At 36.0% G+C, this 25,122-nt stretch overlaps 1 protein-coding gene across 1 annotated transcript in view; it reads right to left on the reverse strand.

The window, feature by feature from the left end:
• Window positions 1-25,122, reverse strand: part of ACTR2 (actin related protein 2) — a 61,854-nt gene that overhangs the window by 34,240 nt on the left and 2,492 nt on the right. The window contains exons 2-3 of the mRNA XM_036748529.1: window positions 6,783-6,893; window positions 1,028-1,243 (exon numbers count right to left, since the gene is read on the reverse strand). Coding sequence (XP_036604424.1) covers window positions 1,028-1,243; window positions 6,783-6,893 — 327 coding nt within the window. The remainder of the gene's footprint in view (window positions 1-1,027; window positions 1,244-6,782; window positions 6,894-25,122) is intronic.

Consider the following 25,122-nt stretch of genomic DNA (forward strand, 5'->3'; position numbering starts at 1 on the left):
GGTAATCAATAAAGAACATAAGAGATATCTTTAAGCTCTGCTAGGTCAAGAACTATGTCTCAGTTATCTCTGTATCCGGTCTTGTACCTACACAGCGCTTTTCACACATCAGGTACTTAGTAAATGGTAGTTGAATGAATTAAGTTCTTGAAACTATAGTTCAATATGTAAGCTCCTACTTTTCAAACCTTTAACTTAAATGCTAGCTATCTCCCAGAAAATAAGATCTCCCTTTAAAAGAACACTGGTTCACAATTCTGTTTCTCTTCAAAGAGGGAAGTGTAGCCATGTTTAAGTTAATTTAAGATGAAGTCAACATTGGGCTATAAGTACAAAAAGAAAAAACTGATGAAAAAGCAAAAATCTGAACATCTCAGAGCAAGCCAAAAATTTAAAAACAAAGTCAACTTTTAATTTAAAATGGCTACATTTAAGAAAAAATTACTCATTTCATCTATACTCACTGGATTAAGACAAATTTAACTCATAAATTATAGCTAAATAAATATTACTATCATGCAACCTAACAAATGTACTCTGACTCAAAATGAGAAGGCCTTAGCTCTAATTATTGCTTTACCAACACTGAGCATGTGAACTTAGCCAAGACTTTGAAGGGCAGTTTGATCCATTGTAAAAGTAAAGGGTTAAACTAGATTCTCTTTGGGGCTGACTTTGGCTCAAAATCTTTTACTAGGTCTCTATGTTTAAAAGGCTATAGAGATATAGGAGACTAATCAGCCACACTGTTGATGACTCAGACTTTCTTTATTCCTTTTCCCTTTGTTGGAAAGTTATTCACATCTTCAAAGTACGGGAAAGAAGACAATGCTTATGAGATTTCTATATGTATGTTTAATTCTGAAATTCTGTCACAGAAAAAATAAATATGTATGTGTGTGTGTGTGTATCTATACACACACACACACACACACACACACACATAGATAGATAGATAGATAGATAGATAGATAGATAGATAGATATAGATATAGATATAGATATATAAATTCCATCTTAAATTTACCTCCACAATCTTCTCTCTGTTTTTTGTTGGGTTCATGGGAGGCTCCGTAAGCAAGATTTTACAGTTTCTGGTATCTATGTTAAGTTTTTCTGGTCCAAATGTATAGTCCCACAGATGCTTCATATCATCCCAATTTCGAACTATGCCATTTTCCATAGGATAGTTAACTTCTAACATTGATCGCAATTCACTTGCCTCATCACCAACCATAAGATCCTAAAAATCACAATAGGAACATGTTAAAACTATTCAAATTTTTATATATAAGGTCTTAGAAAAGTCACATTTCTGTTGTATTTTAAGAAACTTAACATGAGTAAGACAATCCCTGATTTACTGCAGTACTTTCAAATATACACTTTCCCTTAACAGTTTTCAGGGTCATATTAAAACTCTGGCCTTTCAAAAACGCTTTGAAAAGTTTCATTTTTGAATGGCAGATTTTAATGTATATCGGGGTTTAAAACAATAAATTGATCTTACCTTCTGTTCTTATGATCCCAAAAGAAAGGGTTATTAGCATAAATAAATCCTACATTTTATTATACTAACGGGCTTTCTGTGTGGTTTCATCTGTTGCTTTTGATCTAATATCTAAGTAACAAAGTGTGATAGGATAAATAACACATAAAGAGAGAGAAGAGAAGCTGATAGAAAAATGTTCAATGCATACAGCATATTGTGCATACTGTTCTTGTTACCAAAATGGTAATAATAAATATCTGAAGGTATAGGATAGTTAAGTAAAGAAGGGGGACCACAATTTTATATCAGCATAATACATACTCATGGCAATTTATATTTTCCATGGGTATCACAAAAATACAAATTTCACAAAACATATCCCTATGCCAGTCCAAAACAGCACTTCAATCTAGAATTGAAAGTTTACAGGTAACTTCCCAAACAAGTATTAAGGGAATTACATCTTAAGAGAAAAAGTCCCACTTCTTTCAATAAGTATCCCCAGTATGAACAATAATGTAAATCTCAAACGCATTTCAGAAAAACGTGGTGTCACACACAAAACCCATTATTTCTATACATACTCTGCCTCCAATTATACCAGTCTTAGTATTATCCAACTATAGAATATTATAATTTGCGAGAAAGAAGTACAGAAATAAAACTTTTTTTTCTCCAATGGTTAATGACAAATTAGGTAATCTCAACAGAATATAAGGATCAGTAACATTGTTTTTTTTCTAAAAGTGTCCATCTCTAAAATACTCTTTAGGGAAGAAAAAAGCAACACTATTAAGAACACATTCAGTCTTAAGATTAGGGAGGAGAATCCCATTGAAAAACTAAGATTTCCAGCAAATTAGCTGTATAAACAAGAACAATTAACAATTAACAAGCTGAAAAGGAATTCCAACATATTTATCAGGATGTAATAAAGTTACAGTGCTCACCTTATGACTGGCCCTTTCTAAAACTGAAGTATTATAAGTGCTTTGATTCCTTTATTTTAATACTTTGAACATTATAATACTTCAGTATCACTCATAAAAGATAAAAAACCAAGAATTAATAAGTGTGTCAGCACTTGAATCCTTAAGGTACTCAACACTCCTACGGAAATTTAACGTTAATTTTAACACATTTTAGTACGCATTATCCTGTATTTTGTACATTTTAAAAGGCTTATTTAGGGCTATTAGAAGAAATGTAGAAAAAACACCAAACTTCTCAGGAGAGCTGGGTTCAAATGCTGGCTCCAACACTGTATGACTATTCTCTAATCATCAGTTTCATCAGCTATAAAATGAGAACTACAACAATGGCACTTCCAATTCTACAGGATTGTTATGAAAAAAGCACTTTACAAACCTCAAAGAACTATATAAAAGCATTATTAAGGACAGCATGAATCAGTTTTACTATTACACAGTAATCATGCTTTTAACATTTCATTACACTAACTCTATGTACAAACTATATTTCATTCATTTTAGGAAAAGTCTGTCCCAATGTAATGGTGTGGATTCTTACAACCAAGTCAACATCTTATTTTGAAAATACTTAAGATTAAGTGAAAGAAATTTCTGAATGAACAAAATTATCTTTACCATTCCTCAGCAAATAGGGAAATTTGGAAAGGAAGAAAAGATGTAAGAAAAATGTGAATGAATAAATGTAAATTATGTATGTTAGTTATACTTATCTTTCTATGACGTTTGTTTACCTATGACTGAGATTTTAATATAACACACAATAACATGAAGTACTCTTTCAAAGAGAACCTCAACTTCTTAAAATAAAACCTACTGAGAAAATTATGCATCCTGCCCTCAGACCTTAGAAACAAGGTGTGAGTTATTAGGTCAGGCCTCAGGCTTTACTACTCTCTTGACAGCAGTAGTCTTCACTGGGCACTCAAGCCTAAAACATCACCTGTTGCCTGAAAAGAATTAGAAATTATGGTAACTATCTGAAATGCCTTTAGAAAGATGTTAATACATACAACAAGCAGCAAAAATTATATTTTACAAACAGCAGGCAGTATAAATTCCAATTACCAATAAGAGCAATTCTGAAATACGCAACTAAATTAAAGTCAAGATTCTAGACAATCTGAACTTTGCAAAGAACTTCAAACACTAAATAAAAAGCACACAGAATGTTGTTATACACTCACAATACTCTACGTAAAAACGTTAATAACATTTGACCTCATCTTAATCTGTACCTTTTCAGATCTTTAATATTAAATTTTGTCACTTATTTTGGGCTAAACCTAGGAATCCCCCAATCTTCTTAAACCATTTGGAATTTAATAGGAAACTAACATGACAAAGACTGAATGCCTAAAATGCTTTGTACAATCACTAAAATCATTCGACATTCATCTTATATTTTCATACAACTATCATTCTTAATTTTCAAGTGGAGGGGAAAAAGTTAAAATGTAGACATTTTAAAGTCTTCAAAAATATTCAAAAATAAAATTAGCAAATAAATTAAAAAATCTTAAATCTCAAGGAAATGTAGTAAGAGGATAGAACAAATCTGAGGACAAAGCTGTGGGGTTCTGCATTTATTTGAAATAATCACTGAAGGATGAAATTCTTATGAGCATCCTCTTTTTCTTAGTCACAGGCTTTTGGTTCCTACTATTCCTCCCTAGTTATAATAGAAGAAACTAATCAATATCTCTTCCTTTCTTTCCCTCCATTTATACATCACTTGCACATTGAAATTTTGTTCTGATACTTTGCAGATAGCATAGAGTATGATGAATATACATAAGCTATGATTAAAATGTTTAATTGAACACAGCCATGTCAATTAAACTTATTTAGAACCTGAAAATTCTACTAATCCCTTTCACTATGTTAACACTTAATCCTGTAAAGAATCACTTGAATTCTAATATAATGCACACCACATTCCGTTTTAACTATTAAATTTTTCTACATGGTAGACAAAAAAAAAAAAAAAAAGCCAAAACTATGTTAGTGATTAGACTGTTTGGTCCTTGGTACATGTCCCATTCAGAAAAAAGCATAAGACTTAAATTAGTTGCCACTAAACTGAAGCAATGAAGGAAAAAAAAAGTTTAAAAAAATGAATGAATGTATTAAAAAAAAATTATGGAAATATCCCCCCTCCCAAATACTAAGGGACACAAAATAACAGCTACTGGTCCCATAAAGCAAAAGTGGAAAACAAACAGAGCATGGTATAACCTCACTTACCATCTTGTTATTCTACTTCAACAGGTCAAGAAAGGTGAAGAGAGAGAAGGTAGAAGTAAGAGTCAGAAAGGCCTAAATAAAATCCTCACTAAAAATTTTAAACACACAAGCAAGAGAGACAAATTAAGTAGAAGTCAGATGCAGTACTGCTATGATTTTACTGAGTTAATAAAATCAGGGCCAAATTAACATGGTCAGTATCATCAACCCTAAAAAAGGAATAGTTGTTCAGGCACCTTATTTATAAATGGAATTTGCTATTTATAAATTAAATTTCCAGTTTCCTTCTATAGTTAACAACCATGTTAGCTGAAAAGGATGAAATAGAAAGTATCCATCCAATAAAGGAAATTTCAAATTCCAAGCATCCTTCCAAATTCATTAATTAATGTTAATAACATCTGATTTTCTAAAAGCTAAAAAAAAAAGGCTTTCTCTAGGTAGCAGGATCAAAGCTACGTTTCTGGTTCTTGCATAAAAGCTTAGTCACATCCTTTTTGCCACATTTTTCCAACCTAAATCATATGACATTATAGTTTCAAATGACAAGTTGGACTGATTGAGCCAATGAAGAACAGAGTAGACAAACCCTGTGGGGGAAAACCCCCTTTTGCTAATCATTTTGCATCTAGAGCAAAAGTCATGGAGAGAAGGAAGACAGAGCCCATGACTACTCCATGGCCTTAAATGTAAAATGAAACATTTCCTAGAATGAGGACATGTATGTACAAATATATGAACATACTATCTGAGGATAATTTATAACTATATAACATATACTGTTTAAATATGGTAAAGTAGAAATGGCATTCTTTATTTCCAGTTAAGTATATCATTGAATAAAAAGGCTAATATTAAGTTTAAAAAAGAAGACAGCCATATTTTATCACATCTAGTAAATGCTTAACTTTTGTGGTCATAATTATGCCCAAACTGAAATTAAGATTTAAATTTCAAGATGGAATTCAGTCAGAATTAAAGAAAAAGTTGCTTGGAAAATAAGGCATCATAATCACAGAATGCTAAAGCTGTAAGGGACTTTAGATAAAGACTACTATATTCATCTCCTGTCTCAAACAACTTATTTCTATTTTAAAATCCACTTCTACTGCTTCTATTGTTATAGGTTTCTCTGGTGATTTTTGCTCTTTTATTTAACATGGAGAAGCAAAGTCTGGATTACTTAAAGGCCTTTTAAAAAGATTTTACATATTATTTAGGATTTTAAAAAGTATCAGTACATTTATTTACTGAGCTAGTAACTTAGCAAGAAAACAAATGCCTACTACATGAAACTGTAAATCTATACTTTACAATAGACCTCCATCTCCAAAGACTGACTAGAACCTCATCTCTAATTCAAGTGACTTGGTGTTCTAATAGGACCCAGAAGTCTTACAAAGAGGCTACATAAATAAGACCTACAACACTGGCTTATTCAAGGACAACTCTCAATTACTGCTCCTGAACTGTAAGGGCCATAAGATTCTATATTACCTGCTTCCTAGCCCTACTCCAAGACTAAGCTAAATAGTACACCAGAGAACCTTTGGGCAAAGGCCAAATGGAAGACATGCATAACTTCCTCCTCAGGCAGTGTATAGGAGGTTGGTGGTGTTAGTTGAGCAGAAGAACATATAAGATTTACATGGCGTCCAAAGTTTCCACAGCTATACTGTGAAAAAATACAGGATCAGGCCACAAAGCATTGAAAGAAAATGCACAAGTTTCCAAAGAAGCATTTATATAACAGCAGTTGCCCTACAAAATAGAAAGACAGAAAAAGACCTTTTGAATTTTAAAGAACAAAGGCATTCTAAAATTCGCTCTATTGTGCAGCCAGGATTAAAACCCTCAGTAGAATATTAAGCATTATATACAGAACTTAATAGGTATTTTATTCCAAATATATGCTGTAGTCACAAAGTAAACAAAATTACATTTAAACTGACATTAACGCTTCACTTTGCTGATCACTATATTTTATTTAACAAATAATGTTACTTCAAGTAACAGAGATTTCGTTCCTGATTTACTTATAAATAAAATATTACCTTGATTTCAATGTTTCCCACTTTGGTGGTTGATCTGATAATAGGTCTTCCAACCAAAGCTGGAAAGATGTGTTCTGGAAAATTAGAGCCTGCATAGCCACATTTGACAAACTGAAAGGGAAAAAAAAGAGTGTGTTAAACACAAAATATGCACCACTTCCTAAATCCTTTTTAGAATGACTATTAGACTGTTATTATGAATATCAGAATACTAATAAAACACTTTTACACATTACTTCATTTGAATATAGAATGCCACCTTTCAAGAATGAAACATTACTAAAATATATAGTAACAACAAAACAGAATGGAAGCTTTAATTATAATCCTGACTCTTGTATCTTTGGCAAAGGATTCACCTTCACACTGTGGATCATTATTTACTATTTATTCATATTCATTTTATGTGGCTTAAAAACTATCTAACCCAAAAAGCTTACTGTAGAGGCAAGGCTGACTTCAGAGACACTTCAGGGAAGCCAGATGGTTGTAAGGAATGCTTAGGTTCCACCCAGAGGTTCCCTCAGGTCTTGTTTTGTGTCCACCCCAAGAGTCTGCCTTACTGATGACTACCTATTGCCTAAATGAGACTAATCAGGCAAATGTCTGTATGCCCTTTTCTCAATTCTCTATAATGTAACTTCACAAAGACTTGAGGAGGGAGCTGCTCTCACTCATGCGAGGTGGCGTTCTCTCTCTCTCTCTCTCTCTCAATCTAATAAATGTCTTCCTAAAACTACCTCAGATTTTGGAGTACATTCTTGCAAATGACAATACATTTTATACAATACCAAAAAACCCCCAACAACTCTCAAAGAATTATACGTTAGTGTGTAGCACTCTGCATACCTCTTCATATAAACCAGTATGTAAACACCACTGAATGAAAATTTTACCAAAATATTTAAATGTCTTGTTTAACAATAAATATTTGATTTTCCACAAAAGTTTTGCTCTAATGCCTCATCATCTATCAAACTCTGAGTTCCCAATATACTAGAAAAACATAAGACCTGGCAATTTCTGTCAACCAACCTAAAAGGCTTTTTTACTATGATCCCAGAGACAGATTGAGTCTGCTGTCTATGATACAGCCTTCTAAAGTACTGATTCATTATCTATCTATCAGTAAGTATTTATCAAAGTGCAAGGCATTGTGCTTGCTGTTGATAATACAAATAAAAGACAGAAACATTTCCTACTCAAAAGGAGCTTACACTCTACTGGAGAAGGGAAATATACATTATGTAACTATATATATAGCTGAAATAGAAAGTCAATAAATACAAATATACATGAAGTAGGTAAATACAAGATAATTTTGGAGGAAGAACACTAGCAGTTGGGAGAATGAAGAAAGGCTTTAAGGAGAACTGATTCCTGTATGACTCACAGAATGAGAGGACTCTGTGAAGCAAAGATAAGGCAAAAGTGAGTTCGAGGCCTGTGGGACAGGAAGAAAAGAGTGTCCTGTGTGAGGAACAAAGAGAAGGACAGACTGGACAGATCTCAGAGTGTGGGAGAGGGAATAATAATGCCCAATACGTCTACAACATGGGTTTTTACCCTTGTTGCTGTATGGACCACTTTGGCAGTCTGGCTCCCAAGGACTTCACCAGACTGCCAAAAAGGCCCATTAACACACAAAAAAGGGTTAAGAATCCCTGTTCTAGACCATTCATAAACAAAATTAATTGCTAGTAGTCCAAATTTGACATTTCTATCCAAAGACTTACAAAGTGACGAACTACCAGAGGAGATAAAGTCCATCAGTAATGACATTCTCTCTATAAATGAAATCAGAAAACAAGAATATGCAGCTACTAAATGTTAAATGGGAAGAGGCTTACAATTTCTCCCTTTGTTGTTGTTGCTGCATTATTTTGGTCATATCCAATTCTTCATGACCCCATCTGGGCTTTTCTTGACAAAGTATACTGGGAGTGGTTTGCCATTTCCTTGTCCAGCTCATTTTACAGAGGAGGAAACTGAGGCAAACAGGGTTAAGTGACCTGCTCAGCTTCTCCCAGGGAAAGGCAAAAGTAGATTTCATCATGAGCCCAAAGGCATCAATAATCATTTAATTCCACACAACTCTACATGATACAAAGTAATGTGGCTACAACTAGTCTCTTTCTTTAAGAAGTAGGGATGGTGGCAAAACATATTTATAGACACACCAATAAAAAGTAAATACAGAATAACAAGTAGTATATTTCGAGAACAGAAAGCATTAACAACCGTGAGGCTGGCACTGGACATCAGGAAAGGCTTCCTACAACAGGTGTCACCTGAGCTGCATTTCAAAGGAAGCTAAGTGAATCCAAAAGGCAGAAATGAGGAGGGAATGCATTCTAGACACGGATAACCACCTACACAAAGTCACAGAGAGAGAAATGGAAAACGGTGAACAACAACCAGGTCAAAGTAACTGGACTAGAGAGCAGGGGACAACAAATGCAAGAGACGTTGTGGACAAGCCTGGGTAACTGATTAAATGGTGGGAATGAGAGAGAAGGCAGAGTCAAAGATGGAGAGATTTGAGTCATATGCCTAGATCTGATAGTTTACTCATGAGATCACCAAAAAAGAGTAAAGAGAAAAGGCCTGAGGAGAGACATTGTGGTGGATGCCCAAAGCAAAGATAAATGAGAAAGAAAGGTCAGACAGGCTGAAGCAAAGCCAGGAGGAGAGGGACTTAAGTGTCAAAAGCTGCAGAGAGGTCAAGTCGGATAAGGACTGAGAAAACGCTACTGGATTTAACAGGTAAAGAGATCACTGCTGCCCTTGCTAAACACAGTTTCAGTTAAGTAGTGGGGTTGGAAGCCAGGATGCCAGGGATAGAGGAGCAGGAAATGAGGAAGTGGAGGCAAAGAGTAGAGAAATTCTTCCAGTGAGTTAATGCTAAGGATAAATAATTAGACAGTAGTTAAAGGGGATGGTACACTAGTCTTTCTAGTCCCTCCCTCCCTATCCCCATTATTGCTGATCTGTCTTATAATGCAAAATACCCCAATAAATGAAGCAGTGAACAAGATCCCTAAGTGAATGTTAACTTGTATTATATCTAAATCCTTTACAGTTTGGATACTGGCCTAGGGAGTTGGGTGTCATACATTCAGGTTATATATAAATACAAACAGTACCATTTGTTGGCTTCTAGTTATTTGTTATCCTCGATTGTAAGGAAATACAAATAAAATGTCTCTCATATCCTAGCCCAGAGCCCTGAGATCCGGCATCTATTTCTATGCAGTAAGTAATAAAAATACATGTTCACATACCATGAAATGAGTCAGTCCCTTCCCTCCAAATTTTTTTTCCTTTTTCACTTCTTCAACCAACTACAGAGCTAAAAGTTTCCAAAGTGCAGATTTAAGAATGGAGGCTTTAGATGACACCTTGTCTTCCAATCAGTGACTACCCTAGAATCCCTGGGAAGCGAGGGAACTGATGAAACATCACAAATATGTATCAAAGACGGTACTTTTTTCTTCACATGAGGGGAAAACTGGAGAGCCACATTAGTCCTACTGTACTTCAAGAACACATCTAGAGACACTAGTAGCAAAGTTGACTACTTACAGTAAGACAATCTAAAGGCCTGAACAAAGAATATTCTCCCTTCTAGAAGCACCTGTAAGAAAAGTCATGATACTTATGTCTTTAGCTCTAAATCTCCAGACCACTGCAAACTTTATCTTTTGTATTAATATGTTATCTTATTCTAGTCCCCCTCCCACTTCTACTTAGTATACTAAGTTTATAAGTAGCAGGTATAAAGAGGAAATAGGAGGAAATAAGACAGCAAGGGGGAACCTGGAAGTCATGCACAAACTGTCCCAAAGATCAAAGGGACATAATTTACAAACTGTAATCATATAGTAACTAAAATTCACATCATGGTGGTATGTGCTGTATCAGTGGAAGCCATCTCAATGCTGCTGTCAGAGCCTCTGGTCCTACAATACGTAAATCTAAGACAAGTACCAGACATCCACTGTAAGAAAAATTGCTGATGAAATAATTTTGAGTCGATGTTAGCTTTGAGATAATTTGGTTAATGAACTAACCCCAAGACAGCACAGATAAGAGTGTGTTACCCTCACAAAAAACAAGACCTCAAACTCCTGCCCCTTCCTCCCCGCCCCAGCACTCATTCATTTCCATCAGGTTTGTGCTGCCAAGTGTTTTCAAATCTAATCCATGGTTGCCTGAGTGATACTCTCTGCCTCTTCTTCTCCCCATACTCTTCCCCATCCCTGCCTGTCTTCCTTTACTATCCCATCCCCTGTCCCCACACCATTTGCCTCTTTCACCACTTGTCTTTGTACCCTCTGTGCTCTTTGCCCCCAGAACCTCTGTGCTTATTAAGGTATCCTGTTTCCCACTGCTAGTTGGGGTCTTTCCCAGAGAGTACCCAAAGAACCAGGTTTGTCTGCCCCTATTTCATAATTCATAAATTATCTAAATTTTCAATAAGCTTTACTAGGACATATAGGTTTTGTGCATGGGCTTGCTTTTTCACAAAAATCTCTCATTTAAAAAAGCATTTGCTTTTAAATGGTAGGGACAGTGGATGGGACTCAGATCACCTCCACCCCAAAAAAGCTCCTGTGAACTTCCAAACTAAGCGAGATGGAAAGAAGAAATTAAAATGTTAAGGATGCAGGAGACTTAAGCATGTTCAAAAATAACAGGAAAGGAGCCACTGAACAAAGGATGCACGAAGATGACAGAGAAGGAACAATTAAGGGGACAAGCTTCCAGACGTTCTAGATGGGGATGACATCAAGAGCTCAAATGAAGGAGGTGGCTTTGGCAAGAGAAAAGTTACCTTCTTCGTGAGACTACAGAAAAGGAGAGAATAGGAAATAGAACACAGGGATATTGAAGAGTAAAATGGAGCAGAAGATATTTTAACTGATGGCTTCCATTTTCTCAGTCAAGTAGATCACAAGGAAGGTTTAATACAATTTGACAACTGACTAACCACAAGGGGTGAGAGAGAGAAGAGGGGAGTATAACCCTGGTGTTGCAAATCTGGGTGACTGAAAGAACGGTGGTGTCCCCAGTAGAATTAGGAAGTTGGGAAAATGGACTTGGAGGAAGGGGTAGAGAAGAGGAGAGAGAGAAGAGAGATTTCTGCTTTGGAAATATCCAGCTTGACAGCAACCTTGGCATCTAAGTGGAGATGACCAGGCAATAGGTAATGTTGGAGAGAGTTGATATGAAAGTTTGGATATGTAGATATGAGAGTTATCTGCATAGAGATTATAACTGAACTCTGGGGAGTTAATGAGATCACCCAGGGAGACTTTATAAAGAGAAGGGAAGCCCCATAGGACAGGAAAAAGATCACAGTTCTTGAGCATGTAACCTTAGGTATATCACTTAACTTCCTTGCACCTCAGTTTCCTCACTTGCAAAATGAGACTGGATTAGATGGCTTCTAGATCTGTGATCTTCTAAGAAGGCTTAGGACAGGTACCTCACGCATAGAGAGTGATGCATGGATGATAATTCAGCAAAGGATTCTGAGACAAACGGTTAGCAGGAAAATTAGGAGAGAATAATTTCATAACAACCCAGAAAGGAGAAAGTATATGGGAAGAAGGGCAAGTGTCAAAAATGGCAGGAGTCAAAAAAGTCACGGGATTTGGAAACTAAGAGATTATTAGTTAAAATGGATTGCAAGATGTTATGGAGCAAATAAGAGGTGAAAAGTGGAGGCAGTTATGGAGTAAATTAGAGGAGAAAAGTGGAGAAAGTAAGTATAGATAGATAGATGGCTTCTTCTAGGAGTTTGTGGAAAAAAAAGTAGGGTAAGTTAGCTTGAGAAGATGAAAAGGACAACTGAAGATTTCAGAAAAGGAGAGAGTTGAACATGTCTATAACACAGAAGGGAAGGAACGAGGGGAACAAGAAAAAATAAACATTAGAGAGAAAGGAGAGAGTATAATTGAAGAGTCAAGCTCCCAGAAATGGGAAGAGATAGGATTAAAGGATACAAGTAGAAAGGTTAACATAAGGAAGAAGGGCCACCTAATTGTCAGAGAACAGAAGAATAGAATGGGGGAATAAAGTTGAGGAGATATAAAGCATATAACCAGAAAGAAAAAAAATAACCCACAATGGAAGACCTCAATTTTCTGAGTAAAGAATCACTGAAGGAGAATGGTGGAAATTTAAAAACACCATAACCTCATAAAATAATGACAAATAACAAGGGGGAAACAAATCTACAGAAAGCTTAGGTTTCATGTCAACTAAGTCAAATTACCAAAAATATTTATAGGTGACATCAGAGGGAGAACAAAGAAACTCAAATCACCTGTTTTCATCATCAAAGATAATAGACCTTCCATATTTATATTCTAACACTTAGTGCCTGATGGGCTACAAGAGTAGGTTGAAAGGACACTTAAAAAGATAGACTCAGGAAGAAACTAGCTGGACCTGACCAAGTTCACAGAGAAGAAATCTATGCTGGAGGTGACAACTCTGAAAGCACTGAAAGATCAATTTTCAAAATCTCTCAGGGAGGAAAAGATACCAAGAGTGGAAAAAACTCACATTATTGTGTGTGTGTGTGTGTGTGTGTGTATACACACAAATATATGGAATCATCAATTACGAACAAATGTCTTTTTTCACATTTGAAAAAGGGAAAGCTTTAGGGACAGCTAATTGGTGCAGTGAATAGAGTGCAAGGTCAGGAAGGCCTGAGTTCAAATCTAGCCTCAGACAATTACTAGATGTGTGACCTAGGACAAGTCATTTAACCACTGTCTACCTCAGTTTCCTCATCTGTAAAATGAGGCTAATAATAGCATCTACCTCCCAAAGTTGCTGAGAATCAAACAAGATATCTGCAAAGTGCTTAGCACAGTACCTGGCATATAGTAGACACTTTGTAAGTGCTTGTTTCCTTCCTTCGTATCTTATAAAATCTTTACAAGAATGGTTTCCACATGTTTTAGGATTATTTTTCATGATATAAGAAAAAGGAACAAGTAGCAATTTATAGATAATTTTCTACAGTAGATAAAACCTCTTCCCAGTCACACAGTAGACTGAAAGAGGTAGAGCAGGGGTGGGGAACCTGCAGCCTCAAGGCCACATGTGGCCCTCTGAGTCCTCAAGTGCAGCCCTTTGAATCCAAACTTCACAGAACACATCCCTTTAATGAAAAGATTTGTTCTGTGAAACTTGGGACTCAGTCAAAAGGCTGCACCCAAGGACCCAAAAGGCCACATGTGGCCTTGAGGCTGCAGGTTCCCCACCTCTGGCATACAGAATACAAAATCTTGCTGTTTATTAGTTACAGAAGAGCATTTGAATGGATAGACCAAAACTGCTTATCAATAGTGTGTCTCCCATGCATATGTTTTATTGATAAATACAACCATAAAGATAACTTTGTTCAATAATCCACTGTTATAAATATCAGAAGGGGAATGAAACAAGTTAAATTTGCTCAACAAAAGTATTTACCATCAGCATGGGAGATATCCTATATAATAATAGTAACAGGTAGAATTTACATAGCAGTTTAAGATTTGCAAAATGCTTTACATATGTTAACTCATTTAATCCTCACAACTCTGTGAGGCAGGTGCTATTATTATCTTCATTTTAGAGATTAAGTGACTTGCTTAGAGTCCCACAGCTAATAAGTGTCTGAGGCGGAATCTGAATTCAGGTCTTCCTGTCTCCAAATCCTGCGCTCTTATCCACTGCACCACTTAGCTAGACGTGCAGGTGAAGCCTTCCATATGCTCTTTTTGTGGATGACATTGTGCCAATTGTGGAAAGTTCCAGAATACTACAGGGCTTCCTCAGTGCAATCCTAGTACACTGAAAAGAGCATGGTTTAACAACCCACAGAGAAAAAGTCAATAAAATGGGGTCCACCAAGAGGTGTGCATACCTACATCTCTCTATACATAGATGTATGTATGTACATACATGCACCCATGGTCAATGAGCCAGATCTAGACTGAACAGGAATAAGAAAGGAGAGGGCTGGTTGTATGTGGGAGAGCTGATCCCTGACGTCTCCTTAGCCCCAGTAAAAAATAAGTCACCAACATTCTCCTACTGATATTATCTGGCTGCAAAAATAGAGTATAACTATCTCCAAGTAATCAAAATTGTGTAGAATTGAAAAGGTAAAGGAAAGAAGGTTATCAGTTATAAATAATCTATAACAAAGTAAATTTTGCACGAAGGAAGCGATGCAAAAAATACCATCCAGGAAATGTATGATCATAGGCATTGGGCCAGTTAGGTAGTAAGAGCATGAAATAAAAATGTTATGCTTATTGATATGCTCGACAAATCTATAAAATGTTAAAAGACCTAAGATATTCAGTAGATCCGCTTTAGAGGAATAATGGAGGAATATGGGTAAGAATTACTAAAAATGACAAGGTACAGCTGAACTACAATTTGCACCAGTGCAAGAAATATCCAGTGATGAGATACAACAAAGTCTTTACTAAAACTTCTTCCAACCCATGGTTTCATCTTTATGAGTATTCAGTCCACCAACACAGAACACTCCTTTAAACAGTTTAATGAATTGCTGTGGCCAAAAAAATTGTGCTCAACCTTCTGATGGGGTTTTCCGAACTTAGTAAGTCTGGCCTTCAATAGAGTATCTGAAAACTTTCTTACTAGTTAAGTCCTACCAGAGTTCATCACTGATCTTATAAAGCTCTGAACTAAGGATCAGCTCCCTTCCATGATTTTGGAATTGATGTCTTTTGTTTTTATATCACTTTCAATTCCAAACATCTTCTCTCTCCTCTTTCCTATTACTTCACCTTCTCTACCTGGTGACCCTTCTCTACCCAGTAAGTCTTCCGTTGGAACAAAGATTTTTCAAGGAAAAAAAAAAAACAACAAAAACACAGCTCAGTAAAACCAAACATATGGATGTAATGCACATGCAGTATTCTACCTACATAGTCCCTCACCTCTCCACTGAGAAGAAGGGAGTATAGTCTCATCTCTTCTCCACCTTGATTCCATGATGATGTATTTAGAGTACGGTTTTCATGGAAGCATTTAATAATACATGGTCACGACAGTTTTTTATTTACCTGGTATACTCTGCCAAAGATGTAAGAAATTTGATAATAATCATCTAGTTAACTCTTACAGTAACCTCCCAAAGGAGATTAAATAATCGTAGTCTAACTAAAACAAAGGGTTTTCATTCTCATACAGGTCATTTTTCCTTCTTTTTCTAGTCTCCTACCAAATCTTCATCAACCCTCACCTACAAAAAGGAAAAATACCTGAAAGTATCATAGTTCAAAGAAGACAGTAGTAAGAGCTATTTGTTTTCATTCTAAGATTAATCTAATTAAGCAATACTATAGATATGAATTGATTGATTTTTGCCCCATCCTATAAAAAATGCATAGGCATAAACAAAAACCAACTCACCACTATCTACTAAGAATTTACAATGTGCATATTACCATTAGAGTTATTCTTTTTACTAAATGACTACATGAATCATTCATTATTATCTCTAAATGCCATTTGCAAATTCTCCACATGTAACATATGAAAACTCCATGTAACAGAACTTGGGGATCTTCAAAATCCTCCACAGCAATCTGGTTAAAGATTTTGAAGACATCTATTTAATCATAAATAGCTCAAGATATACTGCCATTTAGAATTCTACTTGGCTTTAACAGATGGGGCCTGTGAGATGTGTCAAAGTCATGCCCTCTTCAACAGACTAAATCTTTTATAAAAGTCTGTCTGGAAATTATTTCTTTTATGTACAAAACAATAAATAAGTTATTCCCTGATGCATTATGGTTATTTTAAAGACTAATCCAGGACTGATTCACACATATTCCTCCTTCCAAAGCACACAAGGATTGTACCTAAGATCTTACTAAAGACGGTATCAAACAAGGACATCATTATTCTATTTCCCTACAGCTTAGCATAAAGGCAATTCTCATTGAGACAAAAATTAAGAGTAATAGAAATAAAACAATAGAAAGTACTTGCTTAACTTCATCACTCCCCAGACTTATTTGCATCAGTTGGTACTCAAAGACCTAGGATTTCCTTCCCAAATCAAGGCTATTTTTGCACTAAAACAACTTCAGATACAGAAGCTAACCTGACATTACTTACTCTTGTCCTTAACTTAAACAACTGGCTAAAAACCAAAAGTGGGGAAGAGGGCAGAGGGAGAATCTGTTCCTAATTTACAGTTGGCGCTAGCTAACATCGGCATTAGCCAACACATATATGTGTAAAACTTCAGTACCTTAATGAATAAGCATTTTAATAAACATTTACTATATACCAAATATTGTACTAAGTGCTCAGGGCAACAAGACAGTCCCTTCTCTCAAAGAACTAACACTCTAAGCAGGTGAGACAACACAAAAGAAAGTTCAGATGCAGGGCAGATGGAAAGACCTAGAAGTCCTAAGTGTACAGCAGCAGGTTAATTGGCCAATCTCAGGGATCCTGAAATTATATGAGGTCAAATGACCGTGCCGGAAATAGATGCAGGGCTGACATTAAGGCCCAGCAGAACTCAGGAGGCATTTGCAGAGTACATAAGACCTGATGGTCCTCCATCTCATCACAAGGAAGAATTGTTGACTCTGATCTTATCTCAGTCTTGTAAGAGTTGTCTAGGATCCTAGATGAAGGGAGAAGGGTTGCCCAGTGGTGGGAGGTCTTCCTACTTTCTTCAAAGCTATTCCAGATAGGCTCCATTTGTTTTTGTCTGTGTGGGTCTTTCCTCCAACCCATACCACTACCAACATATTTACTATTTATCTGGCATATACTCTTTGTGGCCAAAAATTACCTTGTGGCCAAACTGATGATTATCTTCTGTCAAACAACAGATACTTCTCACTGGGCTCAAACCTCAATTGTTGTGGCTTTATAAGATCTATTAGAGCCTGTACTCCACTGGCATAGCCTTCAAGAACCCCAGGGTCACCTACATTCCACAATGAGAGATTGGAATAGGACTTTAGCAAATTATATGCACTCAATTATAATTATTTTCTTATGCTTTTATGTTAACACCAAAGTTAGATATATAAACTAGATATAAACATAAGAAGGGTCAAACACCCCTAGTGGTTTGGTAAGATGAATATGGTTAGCTTCGATATGTAAATTATATACAAGCCTATCCTCTACAAGGGCTACTTTCAGTGTCTATCTTAAGAAGAAGATCTGTGCTTTAGGAAGATCATTTTGGCACTTACCTGGAGAACAGAATGGAGTCAGAATAGATATAAAGCAGGAAGATCAACCAGATGGCTACTGACATAACAGTTTATGGAATAATCCAGTTCTTATTAAGGTAGAGGGCCCACAGCAGGTGGCAGCTTTACGAGTGGAGAGAAGGAGATGTATGTAAATGTTGTAAATGTAAAAATGACAAGATGTAGCAACATATCGGATATGTGGGGGTTAAGTGTAAATAAGGAGTCAAGGACAACATCATGATTGTGAGCTTAGGGAACTGAGAAGATGTTGGTGCCCTTGGCAGGAACAAAAAAGTTCATAAGAGGGGAGGATTTGGGAAATGGACGGACATAAATGATGCTGTGGAGGTAGAACTGACAAGGCTTAGCAACTGGTCTGGGATGAGAGAGTAAGGAACCTCTGCTGACTGAATCCTGAGGTATACTTACAACTAAAGCTAGGACTTGAATGATGATCTAACAAAGGTAACTGAGAAGCGCCATAAAAACTCCAGAGAAGAAAGATTATATAGGAGAGAATGGTTCAAAAGTGTCAAATGCTGCAGAGAGGTCAAGAATGATGAGGACTAAAAAATGCCACTGGATTTAGCAACTAAAAGATCACTAGTAAGTTTGGAGAAAGGGGTTTCAGTTGAGTGGTGAGGTCAGAAGCCAGATCTAGAACAGAGGAAGTTAAAGGAAGAAGTGTATATGGCTTTTTTTTTCAGGATGGAGGAGAATTAGGCATATGCGTAGATAGTAGGAAATGACTGAAACACAGAAGATTAATGAGGGGAAGATTTAAGGGTAGTCTACAGGAGATGGAAGGGAATCATGATAAGTAGAGGGGCTGTCTTTGACAAGAACCATCACTTCATCTGCAACTAAAGGATAGAATGAAATACAATGACAAGAACTTTTAATATACAGAGTAGAGGAAAAGATGGAGCTCAAGGCCCATGGTTTTTATTTTCTCAGGCAAGTATGAGGCAGAACTCTCTGCTGAGAGGGAAAGAAAAACATGGGAGAGGGTTTAAAACAGCCACGAAGCGAGCCACTAAGGGAAGTTATGGCACCTTGGGCAAAGTTAAACTTTCATGGTTTTAAAAATTCATTTATGATTATATGTATATACAACTAAAATGAAAAATGCAAATTGATTTGCAATTGTAGGAGGGGATCAAATTTATGTCCTGTTTCTAAACAAGGAGACTGGCCCAATAATTATTCAAGTTGCTATTCAAACAATTAAAAGCTGCGTGTTTTTAGGACACCTATGTACAATGTTGAGTCAGTGTCTAATATTCTTAAAACTTAACTGCTTGGAAAGCTGCAAGAGAAAAGAAATTTTCAAAGTTGCCAAGTTTAAAGATAAGGGACAGTACTGAAAGTGGAAACAACTTAGAGGGTGTTTTTGAAGTTATCTGAATTTCTACCTGTTCAATGAAAAACTGTGTCTGTTTTAATATAACACTCAAATGCAAAATAATGAACACTTGTTAAATTATTATGTAACAAATGTATTTATCAAACAATGGCTAACATTTCTACACAGATTTCTTTGGGATGCTCAGTCGAAACTACTCCGTAACTATACTTTGGCACACATCTTTCACTTCAAATTTTAAAACTGCTTCAAAACTACTGTAACAGGTACATAGTTTAAAAGAAAACCTTTACAATAAAAATACATACTAAGCCCAGGTAACTCTTTTCATCAGCTACCCCATTAGTTTCCACTCCATCTAACCTCAGGTTCCAGGACTTCCACGTACCACTCTCCCTTGTTTCCATCCCTTAAATTATGAGCTCCTCAAGGGAAGGAACTATCTTTCTTTTTCTTATTAGTCAGGCACAAAGTTGCTTAATAAATGTTACTGAACTGAATAGAGAGTCTAAAGTCATCTACAAACACCAACGAGGTACTGGAGCAAAAGATTCTTAAGAAGGGATTTATAAATAGGTAGCTGCCAGCTCCATTCCTCCACCCCCCAGCCCAAGCATCAAGGAACAGCTCTCCTACACGAAACCAATAAAGGGTCTGACGGGATAATTTTTTCTTATGTAAGAAAAGAATGGGGATTTTAGAAAATTTGATTTTGGTATCCACAAGAAAGAGCTGATAGGTCTGTTACCACTAAATACAAGTGGCAAAATTAATGTACTGTACCTAATGACTAGTGTTAGCTCTTGTATATGAGTCTAAGCTCACAGGTACATGTGCTAGTTTTAATGTACATGTGCTAGCTCCCAAATATATATATGGTAGCTTCCATGTTTGTCTATATGTGCACTTGAGTATAGTGTAAATTTAACATATTTTTAAAACATGAACATATTTCATTTATAAAAACAAAATTAAGGTACATTTATTATTACGTATTAAAATTAAATGAAATGCTTTTTTTTAAAAACAGTGATACATACTAAGGAATTTTGAAGGAAAAAAAAACCAACATTCATTCTTCCTGCACCAAAATCACGATTTTTAAAAATGTATAAAAACCACCACAATTATTAATTTGTAAAATGAAGAAAATAAGCCTTGTTCAAACCATATTTTGTCACTTTAATCCTTAAATGGCAAAATGTGACATGGCATATGCTTACAACCCTCTCATCATTTAAAAACTTAGCTACTAATTTCCCCTGGTGTGTGCAAGAAGGCTGTGTTTAAGAAATACGTTTTACCATATATAGTTTCTTCTTCATAGCATTGTGGTTGAAACTGGCTCTCTTACTTCCCACTGAGTCATCAAATGGTAAGAACACTCACAGTCTATGATAGTCTTTCAGGCAAAAATTAAAGAGTATTAGCTATATTAGCTCAAAAAAAATGTTTTATGAGCGAATTTAAACCTTGCTTTTACTTGTCTTTTTTCTTCCAATAATTTTATCAGAATAGTTCTTTTTCATTATTTTAATCAGATAAAGATTAGGACACCACCCTACAATCTTATTTGTCCCAGAGTTATTCTTATTCAATGAACCCCCATCAGATGAACCAGACGATAGTTTTATTTCAAACAACCTCCATACAATCATCAGAGTCCCTAAAAGAAATCTCTCCATAGCTAAGTAATAGAAAATTCATACACCAGTACAGTACTTCTATAAACTACTAAAGTTCACAGGGTGGTAACCAGTAGCTAGCAAAGTTCATGGTTCAACTACAGTGTTGTTGAGTTGTTTCAGTCATGTCTAACTCTTCATAATCCAATTTTTGGAGGTTTTCTTGGCAAAGATAGTGTAGTAGTTTGCCATTTCCTTCTCCAACTCATTTTACAGACGAGGAAACTGAAGCAAACAGGGTTACATGTTTTGCCCAGGGCCACTCAGTAATTGTCTGAGGCCAGATTTGAACTCAAGAAGGATGAGTCTTACTGACTCTATACCTAGCATCCTATCTATAGTACCACCTAGTAACCCCTACTACATAAGGATTCCTGAATGAATCACACAGCATTAGAGGGAAGTGATTTTGGTGGCCATATGGTCCAATCCACTATAACTCACTTAAAAAGAAAACTGATGATCCAGTCTCTGCTTGAAGACCTCCAATGATTCTCTTAAGGGAACCCATTCAATTTTTGTTTGGTTCTCAATGTTGGGAAAAATTTCCAGAAATCAAATCTCAATGTCTCTTTGCAATTTCCAAACATTGCTTTGGTTCTGCACCCCCTGAGGCCAAACAAAACAAGTACTATTCCTCTTCCACATGAAGGCCTTTCAAATACAACTATTCTGTCCCCTCCAAGCATTCTCTGCTTCTAGTTATCCATCCCCAGGTCCACCAACCAATCCTCAATTCAAACAGACTCAAAACCTATGTAGCCAAGAATAGATGGAATGCAGAAAACGTGAGAAAAAACTCAATCTCTCAGAGAGAATGTGATTGGGTCGGAATACTGTTGTGATGTAGGGAATGATGAGCTGGTGGATTTAGAAAAATGTGGAAAGACTTGGCCTTATGAAGGAAGATGCTATCCACCTTCAGAGAAACAGATGACAAGTGCAAATAAGCACAATATGGTCTTATATATATGCATTTGAGTGTATATATGTGTATGTGTATCTATGTATATGTATGTAAACACACATATATATGTGTGTGTATTTATCTATAAAAAATATATTTGTACTTAATTGCAGCCTTCTTGGGGTGGGGAAGGGGAAAAAATAAAGTAAAAAGTACACAGCAGAAGGCAAAAAAAAACTAAAAGGAAACAAAGAAAAGATGGACAGCTTTGAAAATAATGTGTTGTATTTATTATATAGTTTTTCTTGAAATGGAAATTTATTGCTTTATACTGAATCCTGTTATGTTCTGCTATACACATGGAAATTTTTTTTTCTTTTCTTATTTTGTATTTAAGTTCAAAATAAATTTAAAAACTTAAAAACCAGACTCAAGGCCCTTCAACCTCCTAGTTGTCCTCTTCTAGACAAGTGTTAGCTTATCAAAACCTCCTTAAACTGTTGTGCCCAGAACTGAACACAAACTCCATATGAGCCAAGTATAGAGCAACTCACCTGATTTCTGGAAGTTATGCCTCTCAATGCAGCCCCAAATTATATTAACTATTTTGAGCAGCTACATTGCCCTACTACCTCATGTTGAATTTGTAGTCCACCAAATTCTCCAGATTTTTTTTTCAAAAACTAACAAAAAAAGACACCTACTAACTTTCCCTCTCCCGTCCTGTGATTTGGAAGTGGGTTTCTGATCTAAAACTTCGCATTTACCTCTACTGAATTTTATCTAATTAGATTCATGCCAGTGTACTAACCTGTCAAGATCTTTTTGAATGCTGTCAAAATTTGCTATCCCTCTCAGCTTTGTGTAAAGCCTTCCTTATCTCTAGATTGGAGTTACTTTAGAGTACAGATTCACTGCTCTGGCCAATCCTTGTGGTGCCACTTTAGAAAGCAATTGTGCCAAATATTGGATAGAATTAAAGGGCTAGGACATTTTAGAGAAGCATAAGCATTGATACGTGCACCTCCTATGTGCTAGGCACTGTATGAAATGCTGTATCTCATTTGGGCCTCACAACAGTCCTGCAAGGAAGGTGCTGTTTTTACCTACACTTTACAGTTGAAGAAACTGAGGCAAACAGATGTTAAATGACTTGCCCAGGGTGGTACAGTTAGTCAGTGTCTGAGACTGCATTTGAACTCAGGACTTCTTTACTATTGACCCTTCAAGCACCACCAGCAGCCTAGCTGTAAAGTATTAGTTTCCTTTTTCTTTGCTTTCTCTGAATGCTATAGGGAGCAGAAATAATAGATATGGAAAAGTAAGTACGGCACCTTCTCCCTACCTTGTAAACGTGAAATGCTTGGGCATTTTTAAGCCTGGCCAAAACTCTTGATAGTTTTACACTTCAATGGAGTTATGATTTCGTCCCTTCCAATGAGGAAGACTAGAAATCGAATGATTGCAATAGAATGCACCCTCATTTCCTCCCATAAATTTAACACAAAGGGTCCCAAAGGGGACCTACTTCTCATTTTCCAGGCATCAGTGGGTATCAACGAAGTGCACTGGCAGGCTATTAGTTTCTCTTTGTTCTTGACTGGCTTACCTTTTTTGCTTTTCCTGATCATTTATTTCTAATTACATCTTTACTACCAGGCCTTTCCTAAGCCATTTCTGGTTTGGAACATGCTGCATGCTACGCCTACCAACCATGTATCTCTTTTGGATTATCATCCAATTCAATAAGCCACAGAATGTGGTTATATATGACTACGTAATGTCACAATAAGACTACAGGTGTTAAAAAGTAAGAACTTTTGTTAAGGAAGAAGCTTGGAGAGGCATTATCATTAAAATAATTGTGCAATTTAACAAACACAGTCTAGCCCATTCCTCCTGTTGTTCAATTCTCAGCACAGCTCAAAACTGTATTAAAGGATCATTTAACTTTTTTTTAAAGCATCTTTTAAGTGTCCAGTCAATTCATACAGGTTAACATGGATTTTTGCTCTGTTGCTTATTTTCTTTTAATATGTGATCAACAGACAGAAGCTACAGGTTGTCTATCAAATTACATAGCAGTCTAGGAAGTAGGCATTTTTTAGGTTTCCCTATGTGAATAGTTAAAACTGAACTTTCTAAGTGATTTAAGAAGGCTTTGAGATCTTCTGGGGCTTGATAAAATCAGCACATTGTTATTTGCAATAGAAGCATCTGAAGGCAAAAGGCCTGGCCAATAGGTACTAAAAAATTACCAAACTTTGGGATAATCCATCGCTAAGAAAACTTCAAAAGAGTGAAGAACAAATGAAAATGCTACATACACAAATCTATGGCCTTGTAAATATTTAATTGCATACCAAATGCCGTTCTAGAATAAAATCAAGATGAAAGACAGGGTGTGATTGATTTACTATACTGTATAGCTTTAAAACATCTATATCTAGTTTATAGAAATATTAAAATATCCCTGAATGTATTATGATGCTATCAATACCACTTCATTACAGATGCTGGTTCTTTCTTCACTGTAAACTAATTAATGTATGCATATATGCTGACACTGGCAATAAATTTCAAAACAGATCTATTTGTTTACTAGATAATTTGTAACAGAAAATGAAAGGAACTAGATTCTTAAATTTTATGTTGTAAACATCCACTTCCCTTCAAAATGTGACTGGTGAAATGAGTCTTAAATGTATAGTTCATTGTGCTTTTTACACAATGGACTTTCTAATATCAAATTTAAAGACCATTCCGCATGCTTTTTGTTGTTCAGCCATTTCTCAGTCTTGTCTGACTCTTCATGACCCCATTTGGGGTTTTCTTGGCAAAGATACTGGAGCGGTTTGCTATTTCCTTCTACAGCTCATTTTTCAGATGAGGAAACTGAGGCAAACAAGGTTGAGTGACTTGCCCAGGGTCACACAGCTAGTAAAAGCCTAAGGCCACATTTGAACTCAGGAAGATATGTATTTTTGACTCTATCCGCTGTGCCACATAGCTGCCCAGCATCTCTAAGCTAGTGTTTTATTATATAAAGAAGAAAGTAGCTGTCCATGTGTTCCTATACTAACAGAAGGTAATAAATAACTTT

This window comes from Trichosurus vulpecula, chromosome 3 (genome assembly GCF_011100635.1).
Source record: "Trichosurus vulpecula isolate mTriVul1 chromosome 3, mTriVul1.pri, whole genome shotgun sequence".
NCBI lineage: Eukaryota > Metazoa > Chordata > Mammalia > Diprotodontia > Phalangeridae > Trichosurus > Trichosurus vulpecula.